The sequence below is a fragment of the Cajanus cajan genome, chromosome 9 (genome assembly GCF_000230855.2).
Source record: "Cajanus cajan strain Asha chromosome 9, NIPB_CcT2T_4, whole genome shotgun sequence".
NCBI classification, from domain to species: Eukaryota; Viridiplantae; Streptophyta; class Magnoliopsida; order Fabales; family Fabaceae; genus Cajanus; species Cajanus cajan.
In genome coordinates, this window is record NC_138525.1 from 28852388 (window position 1) to 28863963 (window position 11576).

Genomic DNA, 11576 nt, shown 5'->3' on the forward strand with positions numbered 1-11576 from the left:
CTCAATTAATCATCATTATATTTTATAATACAATTGAAAATTCACAATGTTAAATACCATTAATTTATAGCATCTTTATAACATCTCATGTTATGTAAAATATTATAATATGAATAACATCATATTACTCATAATTCTCCACTAACTCATGTTATAAATGATTATAACTTTCAAGAATTATACTCAAAAAACTCATATCACTAATATCATCATACCATAAAGGTATCAACATATATAATTAATATATCCAAAATTAGAGAAAATATGTTCATCCTCACATAAAAATCATTCACACTAAGATCAACATATTATTTATCTATATTGTTCTAGGTTAGTTTCATCTCATAAAAATTATAATTTTTCTCACTATGAAGAGATTTTCAAAAATAATATTAATTATATACACTATTTTTCTCTAAATGATGCTCCACAATTATTTTCTTCACCTCTTCACCACAAAATTTCACAAAATAAATGAATATTTAATTTTCCTCAAACACTTTTAATTCAAACAATTAAATATATAAAGTCTTTCAATATAATGTGCTAATCATGATTGTGAATCATGTAACATGCACCACATATTTAATAAGTAGTTACAACCCAAAGTAATTTAATTATCAATTAACATATCATAGTTGAACATAATAATCCAATATAACAATATATTACAGACCATGATATCTAAACATAAAATATTTAACACATATTGATCAATAAAATTTGGACAAATTACCAAATTGGTTGGCAAATTTTTTTTTTGGAAACAGCTGGTTGGCAAATTAATTATGCTTACTGTTATTGATATGAATTTCTTCTTCCTACAAAACTCATTACTTTACAGGAGACTCAACAATTGTAGAATCACATAGGACTGACCAATTGACACCTTGTTCTCCTCCACATGTGACCGTCGCAGTAGCGCATAAGTTGCGTTCTCTTTGTTGTCATAGTCTCGTGCTCATCTCTTACATTCATCAAGAATTTTCGTAGACAACTTTAAGTCTTTTAGATTGTTGTCCATGAATGTTGAGAACACAAACTAATTTAAACTCTTGAGGTGTGTAATGCACCATTCTAAAGGACTTATCTACAGACACTCATGTAAGTCTTATAGGATACAATATGATCTTTTCAATATTAGACATGCATTTTCAATTCCATCTATAACTACTCAATATTAAATAAATAAAAACTACAACAAATTTGGTTGAATAATTGTCTCCAAAAATATTTTCATTGAATATATTTTATTCTAATTTATATGCAAAGGAGATTGAATTATACATTTTTATTGAATATATTTATTCTAATTTATATGCAAAGGAGATTGATTATTGCATAATTTGTATATTTTAATGGTTTCTAGTCCATAGAATTAAGGTAAATTTTTTTAACTCTTCAAATTTAAAATCACTCTTTTTAATCCCTGTAATTTTTAAAAATATTGTTTTAATCCTTATGTTCAATTTTTTAAAGAAGTCAATATTGTCTTACACAATCTACTTACTAGTATTTCTTTTACATTAAATTTCGTTGATATTACATAACTTTTTTAATTTGTTATTTTCAGATATATTATTAGTGACTTGAGATATTAATATAATATTTTAAAAATTACAAAAATAAAAAACTAATTTTAAATTTGAGTTATCAAAAACAAATTTACTTAAATTTAAAAGATTAAAAATATATTTAAATTTATTTTAATTTAAATATATTTATATTTAAATTCTAATTGTATAAGCAAGTAGTTAGTCCAATTGGCATTAGAGCCAATCTCTTTGATAAGATATAAAAAAAAAAAATTATTGGAAAAGGAAATTTCATTAATGCTTTATTTGGTTAAGAGAAAATAAGTAAGAATTAGATTCAAAAGAGTGAAAATATGAGAGTGAAAATAAGTAAAATTATTTGATAAAAAAAAAGGGGAAAAAATTAAAAAATAATATTTTATTTATTTATTTCTGTTCATCTTTCTTATCTACAGCTTATCTATTATAATACTGAGAAGTCGGCTGTATGAATAACAAGTTAAAAACAAAATTATATAAGTATAAAAAAATAAATGGAGAGTCCTTGAAGTGAATGAATATGAACATTGAGTAACAAGTAATCCCAATATTCTTCTCCTCGCTCTCCGCATCTCAACACCGAACCCTGCGCTTCTCCTTCGATCTCGAGTATGTTTCTGTCACACCTTATTTATCTCCTCTGCTCCCTTAGGATTTTATTTCCAAATTTTGCATCAAATTTAACAATCCACATACGCAGAATTCGATCCAAATTGTTTACCATTTTCCCTTCCAACCTTGTTTTCATATCGTGTGACCGCGACTCAGAAGTGAAAACTTTAGATTAGAGTGCTCTAGGGAATCTGAAATCCCTCTTTGCAATCTGTCTTTGTAGTTTTTGAGTAGTGAACTGAGTATTGATTGACGTGAAAGGGTCTAATTCATTGAGTTTATGTATTTTATAGAGTGATTTATGCTTTTTATTGAATGCGCAATCTCGAATAAATGTTTGTCATGTATTTTATTGAGATTCAAATTCAGGCCTAATTACCTGATTCATTGATTCTAACATTCTCAATTAGTACATAGATTGAGGCAAGAAATTAAATGAGTTCTATTTCTCAGTGAGCAAAGCCCTAGCCAGTTAGGTTTGGCTCATGTCTAGCCAGGCCTGCCATAAGCATAACTGTTGCCAAGCATGGTTGCGATTTTGCCGCAATCCTTGATGTTGTACCAAATTGAAGACAAATGTGACCGCTTTGTGGACCTTTTTAAAAACCTTGATTGTTGCTTAAGATGGTAGTTTTACATGATTAGCAGAGTTGTTGCTGTGGGCTACATTTAAATCACCCAAGTGCTGTGGATTTCTTATATGGATGCTGGTATGTTTTCTTTACTTGCCAAGAAATAAAAGATAAAAAAAAGTTAGGGCCTGCCCAGTAGTCTATTGTCCATTGCCTTTATATTGTTGTGTTGGCCTGTTGGGTTTGGTTATCAAGTACTGCCACTTGGTAATTCTGGCATAAGTTTTGGTGCTGTCGAGATTTGATTTGTCTTGAGTCTATGTTCTGAAGAGGAAAGCTATGGAGTTGGTTGGATGTTTATTACTTGTATGGTTGTGATAGCATGCCATACCTGTGCTATAACGAGGTGATGTGGGTGCCCTGTATCACTATGGGATTCAAATAGCGCAGCAGTTTCCAATATGGACCATTGTAGCCAAAATAGTGGCACTGCCACATGTTATAAGCTTCAAAAACTTTTATTTTATTTTTTTATCTTTTTCTCTTTCTGTTTCCATTCTTTGTTCTTTGTTCTTTGTCTAGACTTCTCAATTAACATTTTTCTAATTTTTATCTAATTTGTTATTTTTTCCTTTTTGATTTGGTCACTGTGTTCTTATTGCTCCTAGATTGATGATGATTGTGTGTGCAAACTGTGACTTGTTATTTACCATAAATCATAATTTTTTTTTTGTTGAGTAGATATATGAATAGCATGAATTATTTAGTTTCTATTATAATATTTAAAATAGCGGTTATCCCACTTTGCACTATTCTTCCATAGTATTTTCAAAGTAGGTCACTATTTGAGACTCATAACTATGGTTTGTGTTTCTTTTCATGATCTAATGTTTGCATAATAAGGAGAAAATTAAAGGAGGAAAAGTATTTTTGAGATTTATGAAAACCTAACCTAGGCAGTGTTAAGTTGGTACGTTTCATGGCATTTATTGTGTTTTGTTTGGTCATCAAATACTGCCCCTCGTAATTCCGGTGTAGGTTTTGGTGCTGTCCAGATTTTATTTTATACCACTCCCATGAATAGATGTTTTGAAGTGGAATGCTAAAGATATTTAATACCATATGTTTGTGTTTCTTTTCATGATCAAATTTCTGCATAAGAAAGGATAAAATTAAAAGTGGAAAAATATTTTTAAAGATTTATGAAAACCTAACCTAGGCGGTGTTAAGTTAGTATGGCCGTATAGGTGTATGCATAGCAGGAGCTTCCTCGATCACTTCTGCAATTTTTTATCCTATCTGGTTGACAAAACTTACGTATTGCCTGTTAGAGTTGTGTTATATCTGCATTGCTTCACATCAATGCTCTGTGCGTTCTTTTTAAATATTTTGTCATTCAATTATGACGCCATGATCATGGGTATGCTTATGTTTGAACATGATTTAGTGTCCTATATGGGTTTTTAAACATTAACATGTTTGTCTTTGCTTAGAGAACATAATTTTCTTTTCTAGTATATAAGAGTGAGGCTTTCTAATCTATGTGCTTGCATCAATGAAATAAACACTATTCAATTATTTATCCATTGGGTGTTGTAGCTTAACATTCTAATTGAAATTCTTTGTTAAAGATAATTTGGTTTCCGTCATTAATTCATGGTCTGTCATGTGATGAGCCAACACGAATCTGTTTCCTTTGCTGCCTACTCATCTAGTGTGATTGGATAGATTATTCTCTCCATCCTCGTAGTTAATAATTTTACATTAAATTTTTTCCCAACAAACCTTAATGTTGCCTCATGAGTAGTCCCTACATTCTACTCACATTGGCAGTAGCCTCACTACTGGGTTACCCTTTGTTCAAAATAACACCTGCCTCATACCTATCTGCCATTCTGTGATGACTTTTGTGGCTTTCCATCTGTGTCTGAGATATGCCATTGAAATTTGAAAACAATATCTATTACTTTGACGAATTGAAATTCTAATAAGGTGGCAACTTTTGATTTGACACAATAACCTGACATGTCTGAAGCATGGAATCAAAGCAAATTGTGTGTTAACAGGTCCTTATTTGTAGAAGTATAAATAAAATATTATTATACCCCATTCAACACATTATTTTTTCATGCAACCTTTATCTTTTTCGGAATTTTTTTTTTCTCTCCACGTAATAATGATGGAAAATCTAGACTCTAGACTAAGATTGGCAACCACCATCATCTGGACTCTGTGAATGCATCTCTCCATTTTTCTCTTCACTTTGTGTTTTGAGTTGTCTAGGCTCATAATGACACATTGATATGATGTTTGGTATAGTATGAACTTCATTGGGAAAAATTCAAGTCCCACGTTGACTAGAGATAAAGTTAAAACAAAGTATATAACTAGGGCTAACCCTCATCTTTCAAAATGGTTTGTAAGGTTAAATTAGGCCCATAATTCACTTTCTTAAGATGTTATCAAAGTTATTTTAGATCTATTAAAAAGGGTTACCCACCATTTATACACATACCAAGCTTAATAGTATTGGGCATGAAGGAGTGTATTGAGAAAAATTCAAATTCTGCCTATCTTAGATCATTTAAAAAAATTCATACACCATCTATTCATGCATTAAGTCCAATAGTGTTGTTGGGCATGAAATGTATTGGAAAAAATTCAAGTCGTACATCAATTAAAGATAAAGTCAAAATAAAGTATATAAGTGGAGATAATCTTCATCTTACATGCCGGTTTTGTAAGTTTGGACTAGGGTCCATAATTCACTTTCTTAAGAAGCTTTATAAATTTTTGGGCTCTTGTCCTTCAATTACTTTTGGGGTATGTGCATCCCAAATTGCCTTGTAATTTTTTTCCAGTTATATTGGAAGGTGCAAGCACCTATGTATTGGGGGCATAGGTGGTCTCGTGCAGATTAAACCTCTAACATCAACGGTTGAGCTACAAGTTTATTGGTCCCTTGTGTCAACATTTGTCACAACCTAGCGTGTTGGAACTTAGATCAGAGCTAAGAAGCAAGACTCCCTAGTTCCAAATCATTTTTTCTTTGATTCACATTAAGCTTAGATCAGCATCTTCATTGTCTAACATTTAGGATATTGTTTGGTGATCAGATTTTTGTGGATATCTGCAAGACCCTTGGAAAAGGAGCTAGATTGGGCTAGACCCATTACCATAATACCCATCTTCTGTTATAAACCTTTTGAACAACAGTATAAATATGTTTACGTGGTTCTCTCCAGTTCTAAGGTGTCAATTAAAATGGAAGACTGAAAACCAATGACCCATGATAAATATTACTATTTACTTTAGTCTATAAATTTTCTTCTTTATGGTTTGATTTAGGTTGCAATTTAATAATTGGGAATGCTATTTTCTGAACTAATAAACTTGTTATTGGAACTGCTTTCATGTTCAATTATGTGTAGTTATAAGGAATTATTTAGGTTTCCTACTTGCTCTGAATCTTATTTTTCAATAATCATCTGATTGTGTTGTAGTTTTGGATGTCTCTTAATTCTATGGGACTATGGAAGTGAAGCAAGCTGTGTTGTATTTAGTATTTGCTAATATTTAGCTTGAGTGCCACAAGCTATTTGTTTTGACGGTTGTACCCTTGTCTTAACCTGACAAGAACACAGCCTGTAAATATAAATTGCCTCTCTGAAATATGGTTAAACCCTGGGAGTATAGATTCTGAGAAAGGTTAAATTAATAGGAGATGGCATGACCTATGTTCTGATTGGAAGAATTGATTTTATGTCCTTCTCTGCTGTCTTACCTTCTAATCAATAAGACATTTAACATGTACTTTTTTATTTTTCATTTTATTTTTATCTTGCCTTCACATTGTGTGGCAAGTGTACTCAAATAAGGAATATTCACTAGTCATTTTATTGTTCCTGTATCTGTGCATCCTCTTTCTAGTGCTACTTAAAAATAGACATCTTAATTTGAAATATCAAGTAATATTTGATTTTCATTGCAATGCTAGCCATATATGGATGTTTTTCATCAAGGATCTTCAAACAACATATGACCTGCTTCGCTTCCTCTTAAATTACACCCGGTCAATTTTGTAAATTCTGTATAGCTTGCTTTTAACTGCTAAAAGCTTGTTACTTTTGGGGGACTGGTGGGAGAGTTTAATTAGTGAGATGTTATTTTTCACTTAACAATTGAATTGATACTGATACAAAGGCCATTGGTATTTAAGTTTATCTTCTTTTAAACTATATATTCTTTTGCAGAACTTTGTTTAAGCAGCAGTCATGTCTTTTCTTCCTGCCACAACAGAGTCAATTGAATTGGCGTTGGAGGCCAAAGACAGAGACCCGTCTGAGTCCATCTTCATTCTTTATCGGGTACTTGATGATCCTTCTTCTTCTCCAGAAGCTCTGCGCATGAAAGAGCAGGCCATCACCAACCTCACTGACCTTCTAAAGCAAGAAAATAGGGCAGAGGATCTTCGCAGCCTTCTCACTCAGTTGAGGCCCTTCTTTTCCTTGATTCCCAAGGCAAAAACTGCGAAGATTGTGAGGGGCATAATTGATTCTGTTGCCAAAATACCAGGGACTTCTAATCTACAAATTGCACTATGCAAAGAAATGGTGCAATGGACTCGTGCTGAAAAGCGTACCTTTCTGAGGCAGCGGGTTGAGGCCAGGCTTGCAGCACTTCTGATGGAAAATAAGGAGTATTCCGAAGCTTTGGCTCTCCTCAGTGGCCTGGTCAAAGAGGTTAGAAGATTAGATGACAAGCTTCTACTTGTAGACATAGACTTGCTCGAAAGCAAGTTACACTTCTCCTTGAGAAACTTTCCGAAGGCAAAAGCTGCCCTCACAGCCGCAAGAACAGCTGCAAATGCTATTTACGTTCCTCCAGCTCAACAAGGTGCCATAGATCTGCAGAGTGGGATTCTTCATGCTGAGGAGAAGGATTACAAAACTGCATACAGTTATTTCTTTGAAGCTTTTGAATCTTTCAATGCTCTTGATGACCCTAAGGCTGTCTATAGCCTGAAATACATGTTGTTGTGTAAGATCATGGTGAGTCAAGCTGATGATGTGACTGGAATCATATCTTCCAAAGCTGGCCTGAAATATCTTGGGCCTGACTTGGATGCCATGAAAGCTGTTGCGGACGCTCATTCTAAGCGATCTCTCAAGTTATTCGAGATCACTTTGCGAGATTACAAGGCTCAGCTGGAGGAAGACCCAATTGTTCACAGACACCTGTCATCCCTGTATGACACTCTTCTGGAACAGAACCTTTGCAGATTGATTGAACCATTCTCAAGGGTCGAGATTGCACACATTGCAGAACTAATTGAACTTCCTGTTGATCACGTGGAACGTAAGTTGTCTCAGATGATTTTGGACAAGAAGTTTGCTGGGACATTGGATCAAGGAGCTGGATGCCTTGTCATTTTTGATGATCCCAAAACTGATGCAATATACCCTGCAACCTTAGAAACCATTTCTAATACTGAGAAAGTCGTGGACAGTCTTTTTGTTAGGTCTGCCAAGATAATGGCATGAGCTCTCCATCCCCTATGTTATTTGCTTTGCTACAATACTTTATGTTATCTTCTTCACAATTAATAAGGTATCATTTGATTATTTTCCAAATTTGTCAGATTCTTGAGAGTTTTTAGCTTTTGAATCCATTGATCCCTAAATCACTTGAGGGGCCTTATTATTATCGTTAAAGCTGTTTTGATCGACTATTACGAGCGTAACCTAGTCTTTAGTTATCAACATTGACAAATTGTGTAGATCATATCATAGACAAAAATTAAAAAAGGTGTTTAATGGTTCATTTTTGAAATATATGTGGTATCTTCATAAATACATGGATCTGGATCGCTTGCGGTTAGAAATTACATTGATTTACAGAGATAGTGTTTTGTAATCATGGATAAAGATAGATAACTCAAATATCAAACACATATTTTCAATTTGATTTATGAAAATAAAACACGAGCTGTCTGATCTTCACCTAACGGTTACAAATGGCTGATTACATAAATGCGTGTAACTTTCGATTGAACTGAATCTGGTTCTTAAAAACACACGTTGAACATTCTCCAATATGACGAATTTAAACCATTATTTTATAAATAGTCACTTTCAATATTCTTCTCAACTAGGGATGGCAACAAGGCGGGTTGGGTACGGGTTTCATGATACCCGTTCCCATCCCTGCGAGTCAAACTCATCTCCGTCCCCGTACCCGTACTCGTTGGGTATATGATTTTCATCCCTGTCCCCGTTGGGTATCGGGTATATCATACCCTTATCTGTACCCGTCAATTTTTTTATTTTTTATTTTTTGTAAAAAAACTGATATTTTTAAATTATTTTTTTATTATATTATAATTATAATTAGGTTATTTCTCTATCTCATATTATAATAAATAATCACATATAAAAAATATTAAAATTCTTTAATATAATTAAATTAAAAGTGGGTATTAAATTAAAAATAGGAACGGGGATGAGGATGGGTACAGGTACGGGGCGGGTAAGTACATATCTGTACCTGTACCCGATTTAATATATCGGGTTTTACCCGTACCCGTATCCGGTCAAACCGGGTATTCTCCGTCAAAGTCGGGACGGGTTTGAGTATTACTTGCGGGTACATGTATATTTGTCATCCTATTCTCAACAAGTGTTTATAAAAGAAAAAATTAAGATGAGTTTTTGTGTGCTGAAACATTGCATAACATGAGTTTAAGATTTTTTTTTATTTATAACAAAAAAAATCAATAATTTCTCATTGTTTGAATAGATATCATGGTCAACAAAAATCACTATAATCACAATGAGTTTCACAAAGTCAATTTTGAAGCACAAAAATATTGGGTTTATTCACTATTTTTAATCTAAAAAAAATATGATAATTATATTAATTAGAAAATTTTATTTTCTTAGATTTTATCTACAATAAAATATACTTTAGAAAATTAATATTTTATTATGTTTTTGTTTAGAATCTGACCAAGACTTCATTATGAGTTATAAATACTCTTTAAATGCCTTATATTATTCACATTATTGATTAATTAGTAGGAAAAAAAACATTTCTTGTCTTTGCTTGAATAGGTTAGTGAGATAGTGTGCGATTATTGTTATTCAATAATAGTTTTAAGAATAAAACTTCAGCATCAGAAGATTTTTGTGACTTTTATTAATTATTACCATGCATTGTTTTATTTTCATTAAAAGGTTAAAGTTATATAACAAAAAAAAAAGAATAACGTGTATGTGAAAAATGGGGATTGCCTTTATATATAGGTATAAATAATGGTGAGGGACTTGCCTTTCATGGGTTGGAATAAGGTTAGTGTCAATTATGGATTGATAAATTTAGAACATACTTGGATACAAGTTTATAAGGATTTTTAAGAGCTTCTCTACTAGAAAGTACTCATTATTTTTAGTAGAAAAGCTTTCAAAAGTCCTTATAGATTGTATCCAAATAAGCTTATAGTCATGTTGTGCGCGATGGTGTTATAAGGGATTGTGGAGAGAAAAGAGTCACTAGAAGGGGGTTGTATAGTATCAATTGAAAACTCAAGACATTTTTTGAAATAATAAAGTAGTATAAAGACTTTAAAGGTGCAGATGAAGAGTAAAAAGTAAAGAACACAAAGTATTTTTATATTGTTTTGTCTCAACTACCGAGACTACTTGTAGTTCTTGATCAACCTAATCAAGTTTCACTATCTTTACAAAGATACAAGTATTTTTTCACAAGTCACTTCTAGTTCAACCTAAGTATTCTTTGACTTGCTTCTTTAAGTAACTATCCAAGATTTTTTTGAACAACAAAGTCTTCCTATACTTCAACAACTAAGTATTCTTTACAACAGTCTTTTCAAGCTTCAACAACCAAATATTTTTTACAACAACCTTTTTAGGCTTTACACTATAATATAAAGTTAAAGTTAGGAAATCACTTATTATTTCATCTTACTCACAGGACATGATGAATAGTTCTTCTTCTTTCTATCTCATTAAGTATAGAGTTTTTATAGAAAGAATGAAATGCAATTATTTTACAATAGTTCTTCTTCTTCTTTCTTTATAAGCCTTCAAACTTCTTTATATAAGTATTTCATGAAGATGACTATTGCGAATCCTTGAGTTTTTCTCACATTCTTTCTTCGTCTTCGTTCTTTGTAGATAAAAGTGTTCGTTAGTGCATTAAATATGAGCACTAAATGCATTTCACTAAATTGTCACTTAATTGATCAAGAAAGCTACTTATCACCTTTAAGGTGCAAAACTAGATGAATTGTTGTGTGTGTAGTAAAAAATGACTTTATCTGACTAAGACTTTGCATATTTTGAGATATCTGTTTGTCCATTCTTTAATGAAAAACACGTCTCAGTTCCTTTCTTTGAACTTCAAGTACCAAAAAAGCTTTTATTGCTTTGATTTGTTGTGGAATAATATAGACAAAGATGATTTGGTTATCAAACATCATAATGTTAGAAAAGATGGCCTAACCAATAGGGAGGGTGAATTGGTTGATTAAAAATTTCTTGCACAGCTATCTTGATTTTGCAAAACTTTTCTAAATCTTTCCAAAGAAGTGTATTGATCTATAGTTGTATATAGGATACTTAGTTTAGATTTAATACAAGTCTAAATTCACTCAATTCTTAATGCAACGTACATGCCTCACGAAACATATCAACAAGCATGAAAATAATAGAAATAAAAGAATGTAAACTTAAGTATTGGGAGAGAGAAAAACACACAACCAATTTATATTGGTTCGACCACATCCATTTGTGACCTA

General features: G+C 32.0%; 1 protein-coding gene across 2 annotated transcripts; it reads left to right on the top strand.

The window, feature by feature from the left end:
• Positions 1–2024: 2024 nt before the first annotated feature.
• Positions 2025–8391, top strand: LOC109792013 (26S proteasome non-ATPase regulatory subunit 11 homolog). Of its 2 annotated transcripts, XM_083063417.1 has the most exons (3): positions 2062–2183; positions 2640–2896; positions 7012–8391. In XM_083063417.1, exon 3 carries the CDS (start codon positions 7033–7035, stop codon positions 8299–8301), a length of 1269 nt encoding a protein of 422 aa, XP_082919543.1. In that variant the 5' UTR covers positions 2062–2183; positions 2640–2896; positions 7012–7032; the 3' UTR covers positions 8302–8391. The 2 variants fall into 2 exon arrangements, with proteins under 2 accessions (XP_082919542.1, XP_082919543.1); XM_083063416.1 differs by lacking the exon at positions 2640–2896 and having other exon boundaries at positions 2025–2183.
• Positions 8392–11576: the final 3185 nt, after the last annotated feature.

What these genes read in the sequence shown, in the direction of transcription:
- LOC109792013 (XM_083063416.1), top strand. Translation starts at nt 7,033, where the DNA reads ATGTCTTTTCTTCCTGCCACAACAGAGTCAATTGAATTGGCGTTGGAG.